The 15,264-nt window shown below is 31.4% G+C and overlaps 2 protein-coding genes across 2 annotated transcripts; one reads left to right on the top strand and one right to left on the bottom strand.

Annotated features, from left to right (window-relative positions):
- Positions 1–751: 751 nt before the first annotated feature.
- On the bottom strand, positions 752–8,576 carry LOC143042157 (COMM domain-containing protein 6-like). The gene is made up of 8 exons (XM_076214420.1): positions 8,439–8,576; positions 7,296–7,354; positions 6,575–6,640; positions 5,038–5,114; positions 3,739–3,850; positions 2,564–2,614; positions 1,668–1,820; positions 752–992 (listed from the first exon to the last, which is right to left on the bottom strand). Exons 1-8 carry the CDS (start codon positions 8,467–8,469, stop codon positions 942–944), a joined length of 600 nt encoding a protein of 199 aa, XP_076070535.1. The 5' UTR covers positions 8,470–8,576; the 3' UTR covers positions 752–941.
- On the top strand, positions 8,485–14,973 carry LOC143042156 (bis(monoacylglycero)phosphate synthase CLN5-like). Its single transcript, XM_076214419.1, has 5 exons — positions 8,485–8,626; positions 10,083–10,260; positions 11,428–11,650; positions 13,249–13,338; positions 14,286–14,973. Exons 1-5 carry the CDS (start codon positions 8,529–8,531, stop codon positions 14,801–14,803), a joined length of 1,107 nt encoding a protein of 368 aa, XP_076070534.1. The 5' UTR covers positions 8,485–8,528; the 3' UTR covers positions 14,804–14,973.
- Positions 14,974–15,264: the final 291 nt, after the last annotated feature.

The raw sequence follows: 15,264 nt of genomic DNA on the forward strand, positions 1-15,264 counted from the left end.
TCTTTTATTATATTCCATGAATATAGAGAAAGGCACATGACAATTGTCTTCAAACCTACTTCAAGAACAACAATGAAATCAACAGATGTGTTGGAGTGCAGAATTACTCCTACTTTAGACAAATCTGAGACTACTATTGCTGTTATAATAGACTCAGTACAAATGAAGCATGTAAAGAGCCATTGATTGAATGCATTATTTTTTTTGTAATTCGTATTCTCCAACTTGTATTTTGTAAACAGCACAATAATTGAAAGAAGTTTTCAGTCTACAGTTGCAAAAGTTGAGAAATCAATTTATTTATAAGCAAGTTCGGCACAGCTGTAAAATACGTTACAGCTTAGCTATTTTCATTCTTAGTTACGAATGGTTTCTGGTTTTTTATTGTCATATAAAACCATAATTTCTATATTATGTCTCCAGAACGCTTGATATACGTATTTTCTCTCATATTATACACACAATTATTGATTTTCTCTACCAACAATGCTTTTGATCAAAAGTTTTTAGGAAATGTCATAACCTACCAGTACTGTAATCTGCCATATTGGGCGGTAAGTAACAGAAATTAGGAACAACTTTATTCCCCCCCCAGTGATTATGTACTTTGGATTTTGAATTATCTTCTGTCAGTTTGGTATTTTTGTTATTTTACTTCTTCACACCATTCTAATTAAAGTCATCTGGATGAGTTCATTATTTCAATAACAGTGGACATGGTAGATATAAATAACAAACTAACTTGACTATATTACTGTTCTTATACATTTATGATGGTGTAGCTAAATACCAGTAGATAATTAGTGACAAATATGAATACAAAAAGCTGTGTTAATAACTACATGTATGATATGTCTAAATACCTATATAACAAATATAAATAAAAACAATCAGATCTAAATGATATAAATTAAAATAAAATAATGTCTTTTGCTGTCCTGTCATACCATCTCCATACTTTTTGCCATCTCTTGTAGCTGCTTTGAGAGATTCTGCAAAACATGCATAAAAATTAATCAAAGATTGTGAATAGGCAGTCCACATTCTTAGCAATTAGTCCGATGCCCACAACTAATAAAATTTTATTTTAGAAATACCGGTAGTAGATATTTCAAAATTATGTTTGGATACATGATAGAATGTTGGAATCTTGGTCTTTTGAAATATAAATCATATAAAATATTGAAATGATCTAAATATGGTTAATAAACAAAATGTCCAGTATATTGAACACAGATCAGTTCTATTGTCATTGATTATCAACATGTTAAAAGGCTTGGCCTGTAATTGCCAATCTGTTCACATCATCTTGGTAGCTAAACAAATACTAAAAGGTCTTCATAAACATGATAAATGAAATTTACATATACACCAGATAACATCTTTTGTGTAGATATATAGTCTAAGAGCATTTAGAATAAGAAATGACAAATTGTGAATGTCAATTTAATTTAATTTCAATAAAATTTATGATTTGAAGAATCTGACAGACATTACCTGAAGGTGTTGAAAAAGATTTTAGTGCATACTGAAAAAGCAATGTCTTTGTGAAGGAAAATGAAATACACATAAATACTGATATAGAATATTTATGCAATGTCTGACATATAAAAATCAGATATAGATCTATATTTCAGATATTGAGGGATATTTTAAAAGTACAATACCTTAAACTGTGGAATGGTCATTTCAAAGGCATGTGATGTTAGGTTTCCTGAGGTATCTGCTACTTTTAAGGTCATAGCAACAAATGTTGAATTGAGATTCCTGCAGTCATCAGAGCTTACAGCAACACCTAATTTCCACTGCATATCTATAAGCTAAAATAAAACAACTGATTAATATAAGATTTTCTCATTTCACTAAAGACATTTTTGTTTTTTAAGTCACAACCTGTTTTTGTCTCAAAGCTTCATTTATAAACATACACTGTGGTTGTTGTCTGTTTATGTGGTTCATAAGTGTTTCTCGTTTCTCATTTCTTGTATTTTTTATATAGATTAGACCGTTGGTTTTCCTGTTTGAATGGTTTTACACTAGTAATTTTTGGGGCCCTTCATAGTTTGCTGTTTGGTGTGAGCCTACGCTCCATGTAGAAGACCATACCTTTACAAATAATGGTTTACTTTTACCACTCATACCACATCTTCCTATATCTGTATAAGTCAATAAAGAAATGACAGTTTTAATATAAATAGTCAAAAGTAAATTGAACATTTATCATGATTTCAATTACCATTCTTTTTTCAATGCCAGCTTATGCTTTCCACACACACAATAATAATGTTATTAACAGTTAGTAACAGAGCTTAAATTATTAGTCTTGCTAGAAACCTGTGGTACTGGTGAAATGAAACATTCTTGTATGTTTGTTCAACTAGTTGTGGTGACATTTTTTTCAATTTGATAATTTCTTTAATCACAAACAATCTAATTTGTAAAAGGTAAAATGAAAACAAATCATCCAAATTAAGGTCGATAAATTCAACTAGAAAAAAAAAATACTTTAAAAAAATACAATCCATAAGATCTTCTAAAGAAAATATAACAGCACATAAATTACCTTTCCTACATCAAACATTGGAAAACTATGATCACTCCTCAATACATCTCCCTATAAAATGTAGAGTAAAAAATGGTAATTCTCATATTTTATTTTTTTTCATTTTTAGAAATACATGTAAAAAAAATCCATTCTTTTCATTTATATCAAAAATAGATGTGAAACAGCATTTCTTTATTTTTATTTGTATCCTTTTTACTTGTTTATCAGTGTAAACTATGGTTTTGTTGTTACTTTCCTAAAATAATCAAGTGGTTAAGATACAGCATGCACTATACTCCCAAATTTACAGCAAAAAGCTGCATTTGTGTGCACCTGTCCTAAGTCAGGAACCTGATGTTCAGTAGTTGTCGTTTGTTGATGTGGTTCATAAGTGTTTCTTGTTTCTCGTTTTTTATATAGATTATACCTTTGGTTTTCCCGTTTAAATGGTTTTTCAATAGTCATTTTTGGCGATGATTATAGTCTGCTGTTCAGTGTGAGCCAAGGCTCATGTTGAAGACCATACTTTGACCTATAATTGTTTTGTTTTATTTTTAAAAATTGTGACACAAATGGAGAGTTGTCACATTGGCACTCATACCACATCTTCTTATATCTGTTTCATTTGTTGGAATGGACAATACCCCTTCACCAATAAAGTTCAATAACTCCGGAAAGTCATCAATTGAAAAAGTCATCTCTTTTCGCTTATTCAATTTTCTGAGAGGAGATAACCTTTCAGACCTATTCTTATTGCCTTTTTCTGTTTTCAATCTGAAATTCTAACAATATATTGACAATTCAATACTGTTAAAATTAAGAATAATTATGTGCAGATATTGATAATCTCTGAACAATTAATTGCAGACATGTTTTTTTTAGAAGGACAAACAAGTTGCATTTATCCTTTAACAGTCTTTTTCTATTCAATAGTAAGTCATAACTGAGTTATGGTTGGCTTATATACTGTAAATTCAGAAAATACTGTGTGCATTTATTATGGTAATTTTAGACTAAAATGCACTTTTAATTTTTGCGATATTAAGAAAAATCCTGTTTGATTCATATAAAAAATTATAAAATGTGAGTTTTAATTATTGTGATTATAACCCTGTCGCATTTTTCACTATAATAAAAACATCGCAATAATTTCTGAATTTACAGTATTCTATCATGCAGATTATTGTCCTTACATATTCTTTCCAGTTATAAGCTATATTCTCCGATGTTTCTTCTGTAAATTTTAAACTTGACAGAAGTTGCTTCTTCAAGCTGTCATGATGAACTTTCAGTTTACCTGCAGATCTGAAAATAATAACAGTAATAAATGAAAATATTAATGTGAATGAATTGAAGTGTATTTCTGAATGATACAGTAACTAAAAGATATCAAAACCTAAGTTTCATTTTACAGTCTGCACAAATAATTCTACTTGCAAGAACTTCTGAGTATGCCTTCTTATCTTGGAAAATCCATTCAGGACCAATTAAGGTGGTACCTAACACTACAGGGAGATAACTCTTTAGAATCAGCAGAATGTTTTAATGACATTGTGTTCTCATGGGAATATTAAGCTCCTCAATGATCAAAATAAGTGTTTGTCAATCTGCTATATAACCAGTGTATTTTTTCTGATTAAATGGTTGGTTCAAATTTTTTTAAATTTTTATATTTTTGTCAAAGGGTCAAAGTAAATACTTTGTCAAAATTTTAAGAAAATTGAACGAGCAAAATTAATTTTAGTTAAGGTGTTAGGTACCACCTTTAAACATTTAAGATAGTCAATTTCATGTCTTTGAATTGTGTTACAATCTTTGTTGGCGAACCAAAATCTGCCTCTGAAAGAATGATTTCTAATGGAAAAAATATTTGCAAAAGCCCTCTTTAATATCTTAATTGATTTCTTTAAATTGTAACTAGGCAGATTAATCATATAAGCTTAATATAATTAGAGCTGTATGGTCCTACTGTGTGAAATAAACAAAATAATGATAAAATTGAAATCAGTCACCAAATTATAGATATATCTTGCACTTTAATTTATCTCTCATCTTTGTATAATTTCTGTTGTCAAGGTTGCAGATTTGGTCATATTTAAAAATAGATTTTACCTGAATCTTTTCAAATTCACACACATGTATCTCGTCCAAAATCTGTTGGCCCATTATTAACTTTCAAACATATTTTGTAGAGAATGACGATCCTACCTATCATATTAAATTTATTGTTAATTTGATCTTGTACTGAATACACATGAAATATTTGCCAATGGACACAGTCTGCATCATTTGCCACTAGTCTGATGCCCCAGACTAGTAAAATATCATTCAGACTATTTAGTAAGTATTCAAACTTTGTTCAGACACAGAAGAAAAATGTCTGAAAATTGGTCTGCAAACTATGATTCAAAATGATTTTGCTACAGACTGCTTGACGTGGAGAAAACAACAAACAGCAATGTATCAATGGTATTTTAAAACAATTTGCATACTTGTATATATATTTGAGTATGTGTAGGATACTTTGAAGATCTTTATCTTCAATATGAATGTTGTTCTCTTCAAATCTCTGAAAGAAAAAACATATTTGGTCATCATGGTCATAGGTAGTTATTGATATTTAGAAAATATAATTAACAGATGAAGTAGTTATCAAAGGTACCAGGATTATAATTTAGTACGCCAGACGCGCGTTTCGTCTACATAAGACTCATCAGTGACGCTCATATCAAAATATTTATAAAGCCAAACAAGTACAAAGTTGAAGAGCATTGAGGATCCAAAATTCCAAAAAGTTGTGCCAAATATGACTAAGGTAATCTATGCCTGGGATAAGAGAATCCTTAGCTTTTCGAAAAATTTAAACTTTTGTAAACGGGAAATTTATAAAAATGACCACATTATTGATATTCATATCAACACCCGAAGTATCAGACAAAGGATAGTTGGATGGTTATAAGATACTGTCCAAATACTGTGTTATGAATTTTTCAAAAACTAAGTATTATCCTAGGCATAGATTACCATAGCTGTATTTGCACAACTTTTTAGAACTTTGGGTCCTCACAGCTCTTCAACTTTGTACTTGTTTGGCTTTATAACTATTTTGATCTGAGCGTCAACGATGAGTCTTATGTTGACGAAACGCATGTCTAGTACATTAAATTATAATTCTGGTGCCTTTGATAACTATTATTAGTGTCAGTGTAACAGAAAAACATATGAACAAACTATTAAAATCAGTTTCATTTTTTTGTTTGAATTTGTAATTTCAGGGCTTTTTGTAGCTAACTATGCAGTATGGGTTTTCCTCATTATTGAAGGCCGTACTTATAAATCATTTGGTATCTTTTGTCTCATCAGCAATACATTAATTATACCACATCTTTTTATTTCTATAAATCTACTTTGAAGCTTTATTGAAATTTCTATTTAGATGTATTTAATAGCAAAACTTTAACTCTGTTCTGTTGGATATTTAACAATTTAAAGGCAGATTGATACATACTTAAAGTCCACAAAGACCATTTTCCTAAAACTTTGTTTTAAATTTCCTAAAAAATTGCTGAAAGTACTTATATTTGTATATATCATTTTATGATATGTGGTGCAAAAGTTTTTAGATAATGGATTTTTCTATTCATGAAGAAATTTGTTAGCATAATGAATTAGCATCATTTTCCAAATAGATATATGCCACATATAACAGTATATTCAGTACAGAACTTTTAAGTTTTTAATATGAATGGAGGAATACATTATTTTCTTGTCATGCATAAATTCACGAGTCTTAACCAATAGTTTTCCCTTAACTAGACTTTTAAAGAAAAAACAAATGCTTCTTAATGCAGATTTATTTACCCTTTTTCATTAAGTAAACAGGAATAGTAAATAGAAAATTCATTGTTTCTTTAACACAAAATATATATATCACATCAGAAAGTATGCAGATAAATAAAGTGGAGCCTTGAAATCTAGCAGTTGCTATTATTCTAACCGTTTTAGGTTCATACAAAAAAATAGACTTACTTCTTTCAGTGTTTCAATATCAATGGCTGGAATTTTAAACTGTAGGAAAAATAAAACATCATGGCACTGAAAAATAAAAGTGAAAAGTTACTTCTGATAATAAGCACGGTTTTTAGCGACCTTGATTACCCATTAGGGTCTCCTATGGTCAGTTAGTTATTTCTAATAGTCAGGGGTAATACTTATACAAGTGATTTTTATTTACTGGTAAAGTTATACTTTTTTTATGTAGAGTTATTTCCCTTAGACAGTCAGATTATTTCATAAATAAAATAAATGTCTTATTTTCTTCTTTTCTCGACTTCAATAGATTATCTGTCAGTAACCGTCTCTCCCATCCATAAAAATATCACTTTATGATCAATGAAAATCTCATGTGTTTATCATCATCAAAATATTGCTCATTTACCATGTTTACAAGCCTCCAAGGGGTAATTTTTGAAGGACTTGTCTGGTGGTTTAACATCTGTGTGCAGTAGATTTCTTTGTCTAGTTTTTTTTAATAAAAGGTTGAACTGTTATTAAAAATATAACTGGCAAACCAGAAGAAATTGTTGACCTCAGCTCCAAACACTTGTAAATTCAAAAAGTTGGAAAATTATCTCTTAATCATGTTTATTATGGTCGGCTTTCAACATAAGTACTGTATCATGCATTCAAACTTTTCGGAAATGGATGAAATTTCTGTTCAGAATTTACATTTTCTGTCCCAAATACTTACAATATCTGAGAAAACTTCAGTTGGTAGTCTGTTTAATATATCAATTGTGTGATCACATCCTAAAATATAAGAATTACAATTTTTATTCATTGTCATTGTAAATGTATGTTATTAAAGAAAAATTCAAAAATTTAATTTCAAACATTTGATATGGAGATGTGATAATAAAGAGACAATTCTCTAAGGTTGGTAATTCTATTTATCATGTTTACATTTCAAATAATCTAATCTTAAATTAATGTTTTATATCCTGATCATTTTTTATTTTTTTTGCAAAGTCAATGACTGGTATCAAGGATACATGTCAAAATCCAAATGAATGACCTTTCGTTCATTTTACTGTAAACAAATCCTTATTTATAATAAATCTTACTGTTAAGTATATTAAAGTGGGATTATTGATTGTTCTTAATAAAAAATAATGTGCTTATACATTTTTGTACATTGAACTTCTAGCAACTTTTAAAATTGATTTTTTTTAAAGATTTCAAAAGAGGATTTTGAGGATAGGCAACCCCACCCCACATAATAGAGCTAAATATATGGCTCATAGACTTTTCAAATGATCTACTATTGTTGAGTAGGTGGTGGCTACCTCCTTTTTTTAAAATCCTGTATCTGCATGATCTGCAACAAGTTCATAATGGTGATACCCCCTGAAATCTATCCCCCATTGTAAAACAGTGGCACCCCAGGCAGATCCAGAAATTTCCATTTAGGGGGGGGGAGGGACTGACTAAGAGGGGGCCTGCTCTAGTCACCCTTCAGCAATTCCCTATATATGATATATACATTAATTTAAACCAAATGTTTCCCACAAAAGGGGAGGGGGTCTTGGCAACCTAGACCCCCCTCTAAATCCACCTCTGTCAAGTGTACTAATACTAGCATGTAATATTGTTAAGGTATAGACATAATGGGCGTTGAACTACTGCGTCTTTATTGTTTATATACTGTCCCACTGATAACAGTATAATTTAGACAGTAGACATCTGTACATAACCAGCAGTCCTGACCTATGGACACCATGTGATAAATACAGGACTATCTTGTGACAATATTTGATTACTGATTAAATAGTTGTGCGATTTTGTAACACTAATTGTGACGAAAAATTAAAGATAACAAAATTGTGATCAGAACCTTGTGGTAATTTCTCAAGAACTTCCGCCATAACCGGATTTTAAATCATAAACAGAGCATTTATGATTTGCGAATACACAAACTGGTGTAATGGATACAATTCTGAATAAATATGGGATACTAGTTTGCTGTGTTATCGTATTTTTGGCAGGAACTTCGTTTGCAGGTCCTTGGCCAGCTCCATACAAGTAAGTTAATTCTAATTCTGTATTGTACTCGGATATGGCCAAGTAAAATATACGGAAAAGATAACTTGAAGTGTATCTATTCATTGATTCACATAACGTTACAGTACCCAAATTGCAACGAGTACCCAAATTGCACCTATTTAGCAAAAATAGCAGCGGAAATCTTACAAGATCTCCTAGAGACTAATAAATTTGTATTTTTATGATTTGATACTATACATGTCTTTCAAAAAAGGTCAATATATTTAGATATATACAAAACGTTCACAGTATTTATCAACAGATGAAGTGTTTACTGAAAAAAAGCAAAATGTACTGAAACGTCGCCATGCGACATTATCAAAACTTCATCTTTTTAAAATTAGAAAATACAATATGTTTCAAGTATTCATTTCTTAAAAAAAGAAGAGTAAGCATGGACAAATATCCAATTGTTCAAAATATTTGAAAAAATTAAACAAAAGCTCTGTTATTCGACTTTTGACGATGCGAACTTTTAAGCATGGATGTAATTTGGGTACTCCTCATTACAGAATCATTGATGGTTTGGAGGTCAGTTCAGACCAATTTTTCTATGATTCCATATGAATTGAAAATCAAATTGGTGTACCTATATAGTAAAGAAGGATACGGCTACAAAATAAACACAAAATGGAAACTTTTGTCTTAATCATAAAAAAACGTAGTTTAAAAAACTGTCAAAATAGGTGCAATTTGGGTACCGTCACGTTATATATATAACAATGTATAAGTTTGGAATGTTTAAAGTTTTTAAAATTCTTTAAAGTATAGTGATAATGCACATATTATTTACTTTTTTATGTGTGTATTTTATTTTGTTATTAAGTCGATTTGAAAAGCTCACTGGAGCTTGTGTTTATGTAGTTTATTGGATATCGACTCTAAATAAACTTTGAATCTTGAATCTTGAATCTTGAATTGCTAATGCAATATAGCTGTCTTTGTGTTGTCTATTGTGTATGTTAATTTTGTATGTGTCCTAAACGCCTCGTGATCTTAATATAAATATTGTATGTGTTGTTATTGTTATTAATATCGGTATATGCAAATTCAAAGTGGCTGTTCATTAATATAGAATAGAATAGAAAATTTTATTCTAAGTCGGGTTACATGAAAACACTACAAACATAATAAACTCTGTAGACTCAGAAATAAATATTGTAAAATTTCAAAATTGTATGACTTGTATGACAGGTTAAGTCAGAAATATGTCTCTACATGTCATATAGGTTTATTAAGTCCGAAAAAAAATGTTAAAGAGGCAATTAATAATTTAAAAAATATGTCAAAGGTTGAAAGATCGATATATAAAAGTTGAGTATACAATATCATTTCAGATAAACGAACGGCTCAACCGTGTAATCATCGCAATTGACTTGTAAGACTTGTTAGTACCTATTTAATATTCAAATTGCAATATGTTATATAATTCTAGGCGCTATACTGTAAGACCTCAGTCGAACCCATTCTGTAATGCAGGTGTCATTTCGTTCTGCCCGACGGGCGAGCCAGATAATATCATGCCCGAATTCAATCCCGGCGATGCCATAGAAATATATGCTCTGAAGAAACCTGTCTGGCAATTCAAATTTGGTGATGTTCTTGGAAAATTAGTAAGTAAAATTACGTGGCATAATTTATCACATGAGTATAAGGTATATCAAGAGATGAAGTACCAGTGGTGACACTATGATAACACAATCATGCTCGAGCTCACTGCAGTAAGAGAAGCAGGATGCTTATTATATATGTTTAACATGATGCTTGGCTTGAACCGAATAATTTAATTATACCCCCGCTTTAAAAAAAAAGGGGGGTATACTGTTTTACCTCTGTCTGTCAGTCCGTCCGTCAGTCCGTCCGTCAGTCAGTCCGTCCCATGAAACTTTCGTCACATTTTTCTCAGGAACTACACATCCACCCTTTCTGTAATTTGGTATCAACATTTATATATGTCAGCCATACCGTGTGATGCGTTTTCAGATTCATCACTTGACAACTTCCTGTTTACCGAAAAAACTTGTATGATTTTACACATGATATCCAAGTTGAAAATTTTCGTCACATTTTTCTCAGGAACTACAATACAAGGATTTCTGAAATTTGGTTTCAGGATTTATTTCAATTATTTAACGAATCGAACGTTGAAATCTTGTCAGTAGTCATTCATTGCTTGTTAAACAACACATCTGTAACTTTGAAATACAAAAAAACAGCAAAACAAAAATAAGCACAAACAAACAAAATATAATCTGCATATAGATATGGAGTAAATTATAGTGTAGTACTGAAGAAATACATGACTATTACTAAAATATAGAATATGGAAGATTGTTGAAGTTGAAGGAACTCGGTTGAAGTAAGAAATATCTGATAAAGATTATTTTTTTGTGATCATCATAATTTTCTTGTTTGCTTATTATTATTCCAATCGTCCACCAAATAAGTCCTTGTTAACAATAGTAACTGTAAGTTGCTGTGAAGGTTTTGTTTGACGCATGTACAGAGAGAACAAATTAGTCGAATCATTTCAACTTGCTCTATCCACACATTTCTGTATGTAATACAACACCGGATGTCCACATCGCACCTACATATTTCACAATTCTGAGAAAAATAAATGTCAATGCAAAATATTCTTAAATTAGCGATCAAATATGAAATATGATATTTACTGTGAGTATAGAAAAGTCTTAACGATACGTATAGATACAGTTCATTTGGCTTTACCATGTTTACATCAATACAATATGTGGATAGTTTTACTTTACCAATTTCAGAATATAATGCACGATGCTTTAGGATTTAAAAATCTTAACACTGGTATGAATTACACCATGGAATGGTATGAGCTATTTCAACTTATGAACTGTACGTTTGCACATGTGCTGAAAAATGAGTCAATACAGTGGTGTAATCAAGGAGCTGTGTGCATCTACCCTGGAATCAAGGACCGATTATGGTCGGAAAATGGAACATTAGCAAAAATAGCAACAACAACAGGTACTAGACGTTCGGAAATAGTGATAAAAGATATTTAAGGTGAAGCAGCTTGTGATTTTACATTCTAACAACAATCACAACATACTAAATCGTATCATGTTATATCGTTCGTGCAGTACTAGTAATGGTTAAACCCCACCATATATTGTGCAGGTATCAAGTATTTGGACAGTTTTGACCGTGTGATTTTCGTCTATTTTATGTCTTTTTTTCGAATGTTGGTGCATGGCTATAGTGTGTATATTGTTTGTTGTGACAACAAGTAATTTTTTTTTTTGGTGGGGGTGGGGGGGGGGGGGGATTCCTTTTATGCGTTATGTTGCTAAATTTTGTAAACGATACCATTATCCTAAATAAGCAACTCTATAGGTTTGTTCTGTATACATATGAGAACCCTCCTTCCCATATAGCAGAGCTAGCGAAATACGTATTAACATTAGTTTGTATGCGGACAAAGGGGGTCGATCCACAGGCACTTGTCTCAGAATTTATTTCCCCTTTTTACCTTAATATAACTTCTGAGACAAATGCCTGTGGGTCGATCCCTCCTAATTCAGCTAAATGTATAGTTCATGCATATATATAGTCATGAACGTAAACCTGATGTTCAGTGGTTGTCGATTGTTGATGTCGTTTCTTCTAAACAAAATCATAGATTAGACCGTTGGTGTTCTTGTTTGAATGGTTTTACACTAGTCATTTTTGGGAGGCTTTATAGCTTGCTGTTCGGTGTGAGGCAAGGCTCCGTGTTATAGGCCGTACTTTGACCTATAATGGTTTACTTTTTTCAAATTGTGACTTGGATAGAGAGTTGTCTTGTGTTGTGTTTAAAAGGGAAAGTTTGACTGCTCAAAAAGCTATTTTTAACTAGCTTCTTGTTCATATGTTTGTTTTAAAGTCGGACACCATGGACGTGGTTGTCTCTAGTTTAAATATTAATATTGTTGATCCTTCAGTAATTAGGTGTTGATACTTGATCATACTTGATTTTAAACTCGAGATTGATTGTTGCTTGAATAACTTCTAGCAGGAAATAGTTCATGCAAATCTTTAATAGATAAGTCCTGCAATGTGGTTCATATGGAATAAAGGACCGCAAATTGAGTCTAACATTGGGAAATGAGGGTATGTTGGGCAGTTGCAAGCTTCGCTAGCTAAGGGTAATCTTCTCTTCGATGGGCCGAATTCAAGCTCTTGGCTTGCAAAAAAAAGAACAGGGGCAGATATTAACACAGAGTATGTTGTGTTAATCTTTTTGATCGCAACAAAACTGCTCTCTTCTTATTTCATCAAAATGGTTCAAATTTTTCCTCTATTTTTTCTCGGTGATGTCAAATTCAAATTGCGGGATGATCCAAAGATAAATTTTCATTTTGCTGAAAACCTGTTTTTATAGTTTGAAATTTTTGAAACTGATGAAATATACCTTTCTTTCACAAAGCATAATAAGGACCACAATTAAGCTTATCATTTAAAGTCTATTGTTAAATAAAGACCATGCTGATGTGGTTTTTTTTAAGTCGTTAGATTACTGTCTCATTGACATTAACCCAGATGGCTGTTTTTTCAAATTCAATATTTTGTATTTCTTTTTTCAGGATCAGTTTTCAATACTTTTTCTGACTGGGTGCTTTGGGATAACAGGACTGGTCTGTTTTACGAAACATGGACTGTAAAAGATAAACCAGGTGTGTACTTAAATCATTTATTGACTATGCTGAACGCGTATCTATACTATCGAAATTGAGTTAAAGGATACAACATATGCAGTTAAATCCGCCTTATGTCTTAAATTAAATGCAGAAATTGACAATGAGGGTCAGTCGAAATCAAAACTCAATAACCAAAGAGATAATTTCAGCTACCCCCTTGTAAACTTTCCATTTCTATGTAGCACGTACCATTCCAGTACCGTCTGCATACGGAGTATATAATAATAGATCTCCCTGTTGACACGATATTCCAGGGCTTGTATTTCCTTAATGGAGGATTGCTCCATGCAAGGGTTCTAAATGTCAGTCAAGGATGAAGATGAAATCATCGCATCGTAAATTTTACGGACGCAAGCACGAGTTGGTTGACCATTATGGAATATCTGTTTCACAGATGACAACGGATATGTTCCAATTGTCGTAACAACAATCCTTTCCCCTTCCCCCCGAAAGCAACCTACCTAATAAGAACCTATCACCGTGTTTGTACATACAACGGATGCCACTCTTTTTAAGCATCACTGTAGATACATTAAATGTTGTAGTGCGCATCTGGTGTAATTAAATTGGTACTGTTAATCTTATTGCATCAAATATATGTGGGTCTAATTCATTGACATGAACATCAAACTCCTTTTTATTATTTTTTGTGATTGAATATGGAGTAAAACATAATATATATTTCTTGATAAGTCAACCAATATATCCTTTTTAGAAATTACAACATGCAAATATTGCTATCAAATATAAATAAGGAGTTTATTAAAGAAAATTTGATTTTACAGTATTTTATTTTTTCATATATCACTTGATTTTTTTTTTTTGATTTTTTTTTTCCAGATGGGAAGACTTGATGAATCTGATTTTACTGTATTTTTTTTCTTCATATATATATGTCCCTTGGATTTTTTTTTCTTCTTCAGATGGGAATACTTGGTTTCAGCCATTTGACTGTGCAAGCTGGGTAATACGTGCATTGGATAAATTCGGTCGACTTGGTGTCAGTTTTAATCAAAGTGTTCATTTGAACTATACCAAAATCAATCTCTATTCTGACCAACCAGAATATTTAGGAACTTCTGCTGAAGTGTTTGACAAAAGTGCAAATAAAACAATGCAAGCTTCTGCAACAAATATAGTGAAGTTTTACTCAAAATTCCAGTCACAGAAAAAATGGGAAGACTTAGCTATTGAAATAATAGAAGATTTATATGAAATATTCGAAAAAAATGAGCCTTTCTACTTGTACTACAATGATGCATACTGGCTTCTCAATTTGACATCTCCCATAGCCAAGCTGACATACGAAGAAAGTCCCTTACCGAAACCAGGACGACGGATAGATACATCCATAGCCAAGCTGACATACGAAGAAAGTCCCTTACCGAAACCAGGACGACGGATAGATAACAAGCTATACTTTGAAAATCGTTTTCCATGATTATATTACAGTACATACTAGCAATGCGAATGTTTCACAAATGAAATTCTGATTTCTGTATTTTGTAAATAGAAGCATGTGTGATAGGTATATAAAAGGTTCTACAACAACTTTCAAACAATTATGTGGTTTAGTTTGAGATACTCACTAATTAAAACAAATGTTCCTTCTGTTGTCTTAATTCATTTTATATTTAAAATATATTCTACATAGTTTTATCTTTACACCACTGAGTCATATGCGTAGGATTTACTTTATGAATGTTCATTTTTTATTGGGGCAGATTTTGTAACATCATAAAACTCTATCTGAAGCATTTTGTAAAGATATCCGCTAAAAATAGTGATAGGGGCCAAACTTGCATTGGAGCAGTGTTCTTTGTTGAAGACCTCACTATACTGAATTCGTGTGGAAGAACAACAATAAAAACACTGTTTTCTTTGCTTTTTTTTGGATTTTTT

This window comes from Mytilus galloprovincialis, chromosome 8, assembly GCF_965363235.1.
Source record: "Mytilus galloprovincialis chromosome 8, xbMytGall1.hap1.1, whole genome shotgun sequence".
In the NCBI taxonomy this organism is placed as follows: Eukaryota; Metazoa; Mollusca; class Bivalvia; order Mytilida; family Mytilidae; genus Mytilus; species Mytilus galloprovincialis.